At 28.8% G+C, this 13,273-nt stretch overlaps 1 protein-coding gene across 1 annotated transcript; it reads left to right on the top strand.

The window, feature by feature from the left end:
• The first annotated feature begins 6,914 nt into the window (after nt 1-6,914).
• Nucleotides 6,915-8,884, top strand: LOC137810405 (small ribosomal subunit protein uS8z/uS8w-like). The gene is made up of 4 exons (XM_068611645.1): nt 6,915-6,989; nt 7,171-7,311; nt 7,409-7,569; nt 8,494-8,884. The coding sequence occupies exons 2-4, from the start codon at nt 7,179-7,181 to the stop codon at nt 8,590-8,592; spliced, it is 393 nt and encodes a 130-aa protein (XP_068467746.1). The 5' UTR covers nt 6,915-6,989; nt 7,171-7,178; the 3' UTR covers nt 8,593-8,884.
• The last annotated feature ends 4,389 nt before the right edge of the window (nt 8,885-13,273 follow it).

Below are 13,273 nucleotides of genomic sequence, written 5' to 3'. Positions count from 1 at the left end.
TGCGACGTTGTGGAGAGAACTGCCTTAGCAGTTTTTTTGGATTTACCACTCTTCTTAGGTGGTCTCCCTAGGTTTCTTTTAGTGCAAACTATTTCCTCCCCAATATCACTGTCATCCTCCTCCATCTCGTTGGGATCAACCCAAAATTTTGAAAGAACATTTGTATTTTCCAAACCATCAAGAGAGGAAAAGTGATTTTGCAGGACCAACGATAGTGTTTTAACATCCGCAGAAGATTTACCCTTCTGAGGTTCAACAATGGCACTAGACGTACCAATATAAGGATCACCTCCCACATCAGTAGTGTCTAAACCATCAAGAGAGGAGAAGTGATTTTTTAGCACCGACGACGGGGATGGTACAATCACAATAGCAGAGACCTCCTCATGATGACTGATGAGCATATATTTATTCACACTCATTAGCCTTATTCATAGATTATTGGACTATAATAATAAATAAATCCATTATTTTAATTAATATTCTTATAATTGGGTTTATTTGGGCCTTAACTATTATTATTGTTAATTTTGTGTTTTTAGAGTAAATTATCCGGAGGAAGCATCTACCTTTATGAATGGGCCAAATATGCAAAAGTCCAAATTGCTTCTTGAACCAAAACAGGAAACAAATTCTGAGGAGAAGAAAGAGAAAATAAAATCTACAATATCTCAGAAACAGAATTGGAAGCAAATCTTCTGCAAAATACAAGAATTCTAGAAAGATAGAAACTTGGAAACGGTTAACAAAATATAAACTACAATATTCTCTCAAGATCATTGGAGCAGAAAAGCCTATAAAAGGACACAAGCACCAAGGAGAAAAGGGAGAGCTTCATATGATTTTCTTAGTTTCTTTTCTTCTTTATAATTCTTTTGTTTTGCCTCCGCATGGAAGGCTAAACCATTTTGGTTGATTCTTTTGTAATTCCCCATTGAATTATGAGGTTTTGTTCTATAAAAGTTTCGATTTTTAAGTCTCTATAGCAGTTGTTTTTATTGTCTAATCTCCTGGAAAACTAGTTTTTGTGAGAGGTTGTACTTGAACGCATGATTGAGAGTCTTCCTTGTCTTAAACTTTGGTTTCTTAGTTAGTTTGCATCGTTCTAATTAATTTCTTGGGCGCATGATTCAAGAGAGAGGAGGTAAGCATTCTCATGGAGTATACGCATGGAACAAAGTGGGTATTGATTAAACTAGTAGACGCATGCTTTACTGGTGAGTTTCAGTTGAATTAGATCGGCGCATGTTCAATCTGGTTTAGCTCTGTTGGAGGATTGAGAAAAGATTAATCTTTAGAGAACCTGTGAAGAATTCAATGGTGGAAGAACTTGGGGTCAACCGCTTTTTATTTGCTATTTTAATCTCTTTTATATTTTCTACACAACTATCTCAAACCCCCTTTTTATCTTTATTGTTATTGCTAACTTTTATTGCTTGCAGATAGATTCTAAACCGTGATCAACTGATTTTACTATTGGATTCGTTGGGAGACGACTTGGGGTCATCTGGCCACAATTATACTATCATCTCTCTAGTGTTAGACAAGTCTACGCTAGAATCATATTAATTTGACAGCAAAACGACAGCTATCAATGACCATCAATTGGATTATTGGATAGGGTTGTAGTAGGAACAGGTGATTTAACCCGCTGAGGAGAGATGGGTACCACTACAGGAGTCAAGACCTCCATATGATCAGAGCCCTTGGCTTGCATAAGGGCAGGTGAATTCCTTAGCGTCCCCATTTCTGGGAAATTCAAAGTGTGAGTGGGCAATCCCTGCATGGATTCATGATCCGAGACATCTTCAAGAGAAGGCATATCAGCAAAATCGTCCTCCACTCCACCTGGTTTATCAATAGCAGTATAACCCAAGAGTGACCCTGCTTTAGCTCCGGCAGAAGCATTAATGGTCAATTTATCAGTGTAACCTTCCACTTGCTTCGGTTGCGGATCTTTTTTACGATACTCTTTACGTTGTTTTGGGACCTCAGTCCTCCCCTGATCTCGTTCATCATAAATTATCTTATGAAAAGATTTATGTTGAGACCCAGGAGCACGACCCTGATCATGAATCACTCGGCACTGAGCAAGCTCATGGCCTATCACCTTACAGTGAGAACAAAAAGGAGGGAGCCATTCCTATTCCACACCAGCTACAAAGGTAAAGTCTGAGCGTTCAACCCAGAGATGATCAGGAAGAGGGGACAACATATCAATATCCACCAGTACTCTAACAAACATACCCCTTTTCTTTCTCATAGTATTCTCATCCAAAACCAAAGGAGTACCAAGACATTTTATGATTGAAAAAATCACATGTGGCCTCCAATACTCCAAAGGCAAACTATAGATTCTAACCCAGGCCTGAGTTTTTGTACTCTTCATGGTAGTCAGAACAAAATCTTTTGTCCAGGCAAAAAGTCTCAAGAAACCCGGAGATAACTTCAAGGAACCCATCCCGAGAACCCACCGCATGTCTTCTAAAGAAGCGAACTCAAACTCATAAAAACCCTTCCCAAGAGGAATTGCTTTCCACGGTCCAAGAGCCTTCCACACCGCCTGCAACTTTTTAGTTAAGTCTAGGTGTGTGAGAGGTTTATCTCCCTTAGAAAGAATAACCCGACCATGTAAATGAGTCTTGCAATCCTCAAGGCCAGCCAAGTATTCTGTTTCATCGATCCGGACCACAATCATGTCTCCCTTAATATAAGGAGTGGGTAACTCGGACAAAGGAATATCACATGTAGTTCCCAAAGCCTGAGCAAAAGTTTTCTTTTGTCCAGACTTAGCATATACAGTCTTCGCAGGAGATTCTTCCCTATCCTTTAAACACTTCCATGGGATGATGAAACCATTAGAACCCTCTGCCATTTCAAAAGCTCACTGCACCACCGCCACGCACCACCACTGCGCACAGACCCAGTTGCGCGCCGCCCCTGCAGCCCTTGGTCGTCTTCGTCCACTGCACTTGGTGGAGAGGTTCGCACAAAACGCGATCAGAGCCGCCGCGCTGGTGGAAAACATGAATGCACGCCCGCCGCCCCTGATCGTCGCTCCTCACTGGTCCGATGGAACGCTGTCGCGCCTCCGCAAACCCTAAGCGCGCCGCTACAAACCCTAAACGCGCCTTCGCAAACCCTAAACGCGCCGCCGCAAACCCTAAACGCGCCTCCGTTTTCTCTTAGGTGGGAGGATTTATCAAACACCCTAAGTTTACACCTGAAGGAGTGAAAGGGAGAGTCAGAAATAGGCTTAGTTAATATGTCTGCAACTTGAAATTGAGATGGTAAGTGAATGAGAGTGAGACTCTTAGCAAGTACATGATCCCTGACAAAGTGAAGGTCGAGTCAAAATGTTTAGACCTAGAATGCATGATGGGTTTGCAGCTAGTTGAACAACACTCAAGTTATCACAGTATAGACGTGGTGTAGTGAAACGGATTCGCAGCTCATGCAGAAGGGATTGAATCCAGATCATATCAGTTAAGGCAGCAGCAACACTCAAGGTCCATTTAGTAACAAAAAGAAAAGATAAAGAAAAAAAAAAGTGAATATAAAATAAACAGAAAAATTCTCTTGACACAAGGCCCATTCAGCAACAAAAATAAAGAATAAAGAATAAAAAAGTGAATATAAAATAAATATAAAAAATTATTAGGTGTCGAAATCCTCTTTAGTTATAACAAAATAAAAGAAATAGAAGTTAAAAAAATATTAAAAATATATTTTTAAAAACTAAAACAATAATATGATATAATAATATAATAATATAAATAATCAATACATGAGTTGAATATTTTTTTTTAATTATATATTAAAAAAATCTATATTCTATTAACATTTAATATTTTTTTTTTAGATTTTTTTTCAATTTCATTTTAAACGTTTTATTTTTTTAAAATGAGTTAATATTATTACGTTAACAAAGTTAAATTATTGACAAAAACGACTAATAAGAACAAATATAATAATGTTTAAAAGGTTTTTAAATTGTATTATTCTTCCATATTTGCATTGTTAATTGATTGAACTAGTTATGTTGATTTTGGTTGTAGTGTTATAAACAAATCAGAAGATATGAGTGTAATTATTGTAATACAATAAATAATAACAATTGTCAGTCATGTTGATAAAAGTTAAAATAAAATAATATGTTATAATTAAAAAATACAATAATAAATTAATTTATTATATAAAGACTTATACTAACTTTTAATTTATATGTTACAATTTTCATCGACATACAACTACTCCTATATTTAGTTGCTTTGGGATTACCGACAATTTTTTTTTTACATCCCCCGATTGATATCAGTTCGTTGTTGTTAAGTTATGTTATGACAATTTTTCTTTTACTTAAATCGTCATACAAAATAGTTATTGACAATAATCTTAACCGTTGATAAACTAATTAACTTATAACGAAGTTTGTATTAACCATGATTTAGGAATTGTTTTCAAAAGTATTTTTTAGAAAAATTATTCATTGATATTCTCATCTTTTACTTCCACTTTATAACTTCTTTCAATAATAAGATATTATATTTAATTAATAAAAGTAAATTTTGAAAATAAAATAAAATATTTTTTATTATTAAATAAAAGCAGAAAATAATAATGTTGAAACCATCGTGACCATGTGTACTAGGTTTTGTATACATTATTGTACTAGGTTTTCATTTCAGCTCCACTAGCTAATAATTTCCCATAAAACTCATCGTACAATTATATACGAATCTCAAAGTTATCAAAATATCAATATATTAATATATTAATTTAATCATACAATTATATACGAATCTCAAAGTTATCAAAATATCAATATATTAATATATTAATTTAATCATTTGGATCCATGGCCCAATTCTACCAGTCAACTCACAATCTCTAGCAAAAAAAAAACTATTATTTTATATTATTTTATTTACTCATAATTTTCATGTTGAATATCAACGACCCTTAGAACATAACATTATTAATCATTTATTGTCACGATTCAATTATCACCGAGAACTCGTGATATTAACTCACTGGTAATTGTAGGATTTTTATCCCATAAATTTTTATATACGTTATCCACGATGAGCTATGATTCTTTTGTGATATTGATAGTACTTGTAAGTTTTTCGAATTATTTTATAAGATTCTTCGTTTAATAAAAATACAGATAAATTTTGTAAGTGACTAAATAAAAAGATGAGATAAATTAACTTTCTCAATTAATAATAAAAATATTTATAAATTTATGAATTTAAATAGAGATCCAATAAAATAATTACTTCATCCGTAATCGTTGATGTCATGTCACATTCTTTTTAATGTGTACCCTATTGTGTTGGTACTTGCCAATTGTGAATAATGTAAATAAATATTAATGTCGAGTTACAAAACAAACTGCTATAAATATTATAAATACATAATATATTATAAATACTTATATTTTAAGTACTCGGTACTATAATAATTATAATTTTTCTACCTTAAAACTCTTGTAATATTCTTATTATTTATTCTGTTAAGATATTAACAAACATGTTACTACATTTTAATTATTTAAGTGAAAATTCGACCAACATCAATAAAAATATATATATTTTTTGGTTAGTATTAGTTGAAAGAAATTTTCAGATTGATAAAAATATTAGAAAAAATACTTTCCAACCATCAGTAATGTTTCAACAATAGTATGACAGGTACGTTAACATTTTTTCTATAAATAATAATTAATGTATCAAAATTATTTAATCTTAACAAATTGGATTTTTTTTATTATAGGAATGTTTTATGCGTTATTTTTCTTATCGCCTCTAGTTGTTTGCTCTCTATTGTTCATCTCCAATTTTTCTCTTGTTCATCTCGTTTTCTTAATAAGCGAAGAAGTTATGATAATATTTTAACCATTTATTGTATCTTTAACACTTAATATGCACTTTTAAAATAAAAACTAATCAATTCATTAGGCATTTATATATTTTTTAATTTTGTATTTAACCGCTAGACAAAATAATACAAATAATTAATTATTAGAAGTTATTAAAGTGGATTCTCTTATTTATTGTGAACCAAAGAGGAACCTGAATATATTTAAAATTATATATATATATTATTTTATTTTTCATTTTTTAGGTCTTGAAAAATATTTACTGAAATGTTAAATAAATAAAAATATTCCCAGAAGTTTGTTTTAGAATGTTGGAAAAAATAAAATTGGGTTTCAAAATATATCTTCCGGATTATAGAAAAGAGGTGTTTTAGAGAGTATTTTTTATATTTTGAGAAAATAGGTTTTAGAAGGAAAAGAGATTAAAAAAAGTAATTTCTAAAATATTATATTTTTCTTTTACATTCTAAATATATTTTCTAAAATATTGTTATGTTTTAGCCTTTTTAAAATAATTTGTAGAAAACCTTTAAAAAATAAAAAATTGTTTTGAAAAATACATTTTAAATTACAAAGAGAGCGTTCTAAAAGCATTTTTTATTTTTTATTTCAAAATTACTATTGAGAACATGCTTTTATTTCCTTAACATTTTATGAGTATTTCTTAAAACATGAAAAACATTAGTGTCTTGTAAAATATTTTTTAAAATGTTAGAAAAACATTCAATTTTTTTAAAGATACTGCTAACAAAAGCTTCTCGTGAGGAAATACACATGATAATACGAGGATAAAAAAATTAATTTAATTAGGGAAAATAAACTTGCTTTTAATTAATTTTTATGGGTGTGTGAGTAGAAAGAAGATAAGAGTATTTTGACAAGGAGGGGAAAAGGGTAAATATGATGTTTTAATTAAAAGAAACAAAAAGTAGAGTGTGCATATCGGAACATAGGGGTGTGAATAGGAGTAGCCTAATATAAACTCGGGTGGGCCCAAAAGTCGATCCAAGCCCAAGCCCCATACCCGTTGAAGAAACACATAATAACTTGTTTGGTTGCGCAGCGAAGGTCTTTCACTCCGCGCCGTCTCTGAGGTTCAATTCTGGTAAGAACTTCTTTCAATTTGTTACCGATCCCAAGCCTTCGTCCTTTCGATTTCATTCATATTCAATTGTTATTCTTATACTCCACTCCAACTTCGTTTCGATTATCATTTTTATGAATGAACTTATGTTTCTTCTGTGCAATTTTATTCTTACTTTGTATCCTCGTAAACGGTTTTTTAGTTGTGATAATGGTGAGGGTTAGTGTCTTGAACGATGCTCTCAAGAGCATGTACAACGCCGAGAAGCGTGGGAAGCGCCAGGTTATGGTTAGACCATCCTCCAAGGTTATAATAAAATTCCTCATGGTGATGCAGAAGCATGGTATTTTTTCTCAACATTAAACCCTAATTACCTACTTGAATATAATAACGACTTGTTTCAGTGTTGTCACAATTTGTTGTGCTCTGGTGATTTGTAGGGTACATTGGTGAGTTTGAGTATGTTGATGATCACAGGGCTGGGAAAATCGTGGTGGAATTGAATGGGAGGCTGAATAAGTGTGGGGTTATAAGCCCCCGCTTTGATGTTGGTGTCAAAGAGATTGAAGGTTGGACTGCTAGACTGCTTCCTTCCAGACAGGTAGCCTTGTAACCCTGCTGAATCATGCCTTTGCCTAAGCTGTAAAAAAGATATAATCTGGTTGATGAGTTAGTTAGTTATTTGAGTCATATTTTCTCAACATTGTGTTTGTTATGAAGCATCTTTTAATGGTGTGTTTGGATGTGGGGTTTTGGAGGGGAAGGGATTGGAACAGTTTTTTTAATCTTTGAGATAAGAGAATTACATGATGTTTATGAAAATAAACATAATGATAAGATTAATTAAGACACTGATGTTAAGTTTTATTTTTTTTTCAAAATTACGCCAAGACCTCCTTTAGCTTCTTTCAATTCACACATACCCCTGATTTTATTTTTGGTAACCCCTTGATTTTTTGGGATACTTCTATACTGACAGTTCTCTCACCAAGAACACATTGCAGTGTGTTCCTTAGTAAGGTAGTTGTTTAAAGTTTAAAAGGAAGGAGTATTGACAGATTTTAAAGTAACTACTGAAAGTAATTCATTCTAAAAGGATTATTAATTCAGCGACTGTTTAGTTCAAATGAGGAGAGGGAAGGTGAGAGAAATTTTGATTAGATATTATGTTTGGTTGAGAGGAGATGAGGAATTTTTATGGGAGAGAGGGGAAACAATCATTTTCTTTTTTGGTTTTATAAGGACAGGAGAAGTGTTTTAAAAATTGATTTACTCTTTGTATTCTTGTACTTTTAAATTTCAAAACATAAGTAGGGATGTTCTATAGCCATTACAGTTAAAAATGTTTGAAATCTCCTTTTCATTCCCTCCAAGTTCCTCTAATCTAGAGATGAGCTAAAACTACTTGTGTTGATTTGAAATTGCTATCCTATCTGTTATTGAACTTAATGTTATCCGTTATTCTGGTGTATGCATATGGTTTGTCCTGTTTGCCCCTAAACTTTGATTGGTAATAATCACGCAGTTTGGGTATATCGTCTTGACAACATCTGCTGGTATCATGGATCATGAAGAGGCCAGGAGAAAGAATGTTGGTGGTAAAGTGTTGGGTTTCTTCTACTAGGATAGTTTTTTGTTTGTGGTTGGCAATGATTTCAGGTTGAGATTCACCGGTTTTGATGGAGAATGTGCTAGTTTGCTTGCGACGTAAATTATAGAGAGCAAAATGATCCTTTTTGTAGTTTTTCCTATTGCCTATTTTGCATTTTATTGTTTGTGAAAACCACTCTCGTCCTAATCTTTATTTCTATAATTTTTCTTTGTCGAACCAAATGCTAAGATTAATTTTAGGCACTGCAAATTGTATCTGGTAAACTTTTTGTGGTTTCCACAAGGTATATTTGATTTTGAGAAAGGTGAAGGCGTTTCATTTTTCTTTTGGCTAGAGTTCATTCTAGGTTAGATTCGAATTAAGCCTGTCATATTTTTTCATAAAATAATAGTTTAAAAAATTATTTTTTAAAATTTTAGTGGTTCAGTAAACTTTTTTGAAAATAAAAAATAGAAATAAAAAAGATAAAATTTATAATTATTAAGAAGTTTTAAGTATTTTCTTTGTGAAAGCTATAAGTATGACCACTTTTTAAAAATAATTAACGTATATTTTTAATAAAAACAAGTATTCTTCTATCTTATCAGTAGAATCATTACAAAAATATATACTGAGAAATACCCTCTATCTCATATATATACCTAATTGGTATAAATAAAATATTTAATTTATTTTCAATTCAATTTGAAATATATATATATATATATATATATATAAAAGTATAATACTGGAATGTTATAGTAAATATTTTAATATAAAAAATATCCAAAAACTATTGTATATTATTATGAACATCTTATATAATAAAAATATATACTGAGAAATACCCTCTATCTCATATATATACCTAATTGATATAAATAAAATATTTAATTTATTTTCAGTTCAATTTGAAATATATATATATGTGTGTGTGGAAGTATAATACTGGAATATTACAGTAAACATTTTAATATAAAATATCCAAAAACTATTGTATATTATTATGAATATCTTATATAATAAAAAATAACATAATTTATATTATCAAAACAATAAAAAAAACTCCACTTTATGAGTGAAAGAAGAGATAAAAGAGATAAAATATATAAAATTTTATTTTATGAGAAAGGAGTGAAAGAGAAATTTATGAAATGATTTAATAAAAAAAAATAATATAAAAATGTAAACTAAAAATTACTGTCTTGGAACACATTGTTTGAAATAAAAAATTATATATGTTGGTAAAACAATTTATTTGCCATGTAATACTTTTAAAATACAAAATACCTGTCAATAAAAGAATTAGAAACTATAATTTCTTGTATCAAATAGATACCACTTTCCTCTGAAGGGTATATATCTTTTATCTCCTTTATAAGGTATATCTATCTTCTATATATTTTTGTTTCTTTGATCATTCAAAATATAACATTATTTTAGTGAAATTAGTTTTAAACAATATGTTGACCAGTAATTTATATTGTTATTCCAAAGTTGTTTTTATCATAAAAAAAAAAGTAGTTATATAAAACTTTAATATCAAGAAAAATTTATATTCCCAAAGAGAGAGAGAGAGAAAGATTGATTTTGTTATTCATTTTAAATATTTATTATTACTGTTTTTATTAAAAACATGTAAATTTTTTCGAAAAAAGTCTTTTACATTACAAAAGTCTATTTACTACTCAACTGTTTTTTTAAAAAAATATTGAAATGAAGAATGCAATAACTGCCTTTTTATTTTATAACTTTATCTAATACTAGCGGGAACAAAGGTACTGACTTGCCTATGTATCGCATTTTTTATTTCGGTTTTTTTAGTATTTTTTTTTTCAAAAATAATTTCTCTTAATAACATTGAAATGAAAAGTTAAAGAGTATATAGTTAAGGAGTAGGTTAATAAAATAGTGGAGAACCATTAAACAATAAATCAAATATTCATCCTTGTTTGAAAAATATTATATACAAAAGAAGAAAATGCAATGAAATATGCTTCTCTTTTCTTCACCTTGGACCCTTGGATTTGTATAGAGACTCGTTTAAATTGTTCTCATCTTTCGCACCCAAATCTAATGAACCTTACGATTGGGAGAGTGAACGTTTTTCTTTCTTTGATTCCTCTATTTTGCTATGAATATTAACTCTCTACAATTAACAAATAAAAAACAAACAAAATATAAGTACAACATGTAAAACATAGATTTAAGAACACGATGACATACCTTCTCTACATAATGCTCTTTGGTGAGAGAACCTATTTTGAAGGTGATCTCTAAAATCATAACTTTATGAAAAATTAAGATGATTTCAAAAATCAAAACCTAAAAGAAGAAAATATAGAGAAAGAGCAAAGATAAAGAAATGGTGATGACAGAAAACTTAAAAATCAAATTGGAAGTAACTTTTCCTTAAAATATGAGGAAATGAGAATATAGTTTAGTTAATGCTCTGTATGATTTCATTTAAATCCATAAAATTGTTACCAAAAAGGGTCTTTCAATCACAATTTCAGAAGACAAATTAGTGTTTTACAAATTGAAATGCATATAAAGAGAATTACCTATTGTTGTGATGAAGCGCGCAACTTTTTTGAGTCTTTTCGTTCTCTCTAGTCACCAACTTCAATTACAATTTTATGAAACAAATGTTAAAATAGGATTTCAGAAAGATTAATCAAAGAAATGATAAAATGATTTTACATGAAAGTGAAAAGGAAAGAGAAAAGAAAGTGAGAAGGATGGTAAAAAAAAAGGATGTGTTATGTGTAGTGGAGAGAGAAACTGGGAAGTAGGTACTTATATAGGAGAGAGAAAGTGGGAAGTAGGATACGTGAGTTATGTGTAGTGGAGAATCATAAAATCTGTTTCTTAAATCAATTTTAAAATTCTACAATTTTAATAAAAAAGAATATCAATTTAAATCTCCACTCTCCTGCTAAAGTGAGCTCAATTCCCTATCTAACATCATTTACATCTTTATTTCCCTATCTAGCACCATTTTGTTTTTATTTCCCTATCTAGCACTCTTTTATTTTTTATTTCCCTATCTAACACCATTTTAAAAATAAATAAATAAATAATAAATTATTATTTTTTTAATAATTTTAATTTTGAATGCATTAAAAAATAAATATTTTTAATGTTTAAAATAATTAGAAATATAATTAATGAATAAATAAATGAGTTTTTACAAAATAAAAATAAAAAAGTAATAAATTAAAAATGTTTAGTTTAAAATTATTTTTTTTTAAAAATGAAGAAAATAAAAAATTAAACTCTACAACAACATAAAAGTTGAATCTATAAACATAAATTAGTATTTATTTTTATTATTATTGATGATGTAATCATGTTAGTTTCAAGTAAAAAATACAGGACATATTTGTAAAAAAAACCAAAGTCAATTAGTATTAATTAATAGTGGACACATAAATAATATTGAAGTGTTTACCTAAATGCAAAATTCTAAAAAAAACTAATACAAATGTTACACTTAATGCTTAAAAATGAGACAAAAAAATAAGTATAGAAAATAAAAACAGCAACTATAAAATAAAAACAAAAAATAGATATAAATAAAGAATGACAGAAAAAAAATAACAACTAAAAACATAAAAGATATAAAATAAAAGGAAAACAAAATAAGATAAAGATAAAAGATATAAAAAAAATTCAAACAAGATAAAGATAAGAGATATAAGGCGATATTAAATAAGTATATGTTGATCATAAAAAGGAAAATAAATAAAAGATGATCATTCATTTGATATTTTCTTCAGTGGTACATTAAATAGTTTGTGCAAAATGAAACATAATTAATGACGAGAATTGCACAATCCAGTAATTTTTTTTATAATTTTAATTTTGAATGCATTAAAAAAATATATTTTCAGTATTTAAAATAGTTAGAAATATAATTAATGAATAAAAACATAAATAAAAATAAATAAAGAATGGCAGAAAAAATAATAATAACTAGAAACATATTAAATGAATGATCATCTCTCATTTATTTTCCTTTTTATGATCAACATATACTTATTTAGTATCGTCTTATATCTCTTATATTTATCTTGTTTTGATTTATTTGATTTTTTTTATATCTTTTATCTTTATCTTATTTTGTTTTTCCTTTATTTTATACCTTTTATGTTTTTAGTTATTATTATTTTTTCTGCAATCTTTATTTATTTATTTATTTATGGTTTTTGTTTTTATTTTATTGTTGTTGTTTTTATTTTCTAGACTTATTTATTTTTGCATTTTTTTCTTCTCATTTTTAAGCATTAAGTGTAACATTTGTATTAGTTTTTTTTAGAATTTTGCAGGTAAACACTTCAATATTATTTATGTGTCCACTATTAATTAATACTAATTGACTTTGGTTTTTTTTATAAATATGTCCTGTATTTTTTACTTGAGATTAACATGATTACATTATCAATAATAATAAAAATAAATACTAATGTATGTTTATAGATTCAACTTTTATGTTGTTGTAGAGTTTAATTTTTTATTTTCTTCATTTTTAAAAAAAGTAATTTTAAACTAAACATTTTTAATTTATTACTTTTTTGTTTTTATTTTGTAAAAACTCATTTATTTATTCATTAATTATATTTCTAATTATTTTAAACATTAAAAATATTTATTTTTTAATGCATTCAGTGTAACATTAAGTGTAGCATTTGCATTAGCTTTTTTTTTAGAA

The sequence above is a fragment of the Phaseolus vulgaris genome, chromosome 2 (genome assembly GCF_000499845.2).
Source record: "Phaseolus vulgaris cultivar G19833 chromosome 2, P. vulgaris v2.0, whole genome shotgun sequence".
Lineage (NCBI taxonomy): Eukaryota > Viridiplantae > Streptophyta > Magnoliopsida > Fabales > Fabaceae > Phaseolus > Phaseolus vulgaris.
Note: the sequence above shows the minus strand (reverse complement) of the source record. Positions and strands in the feature narration are given on the sequence as shown.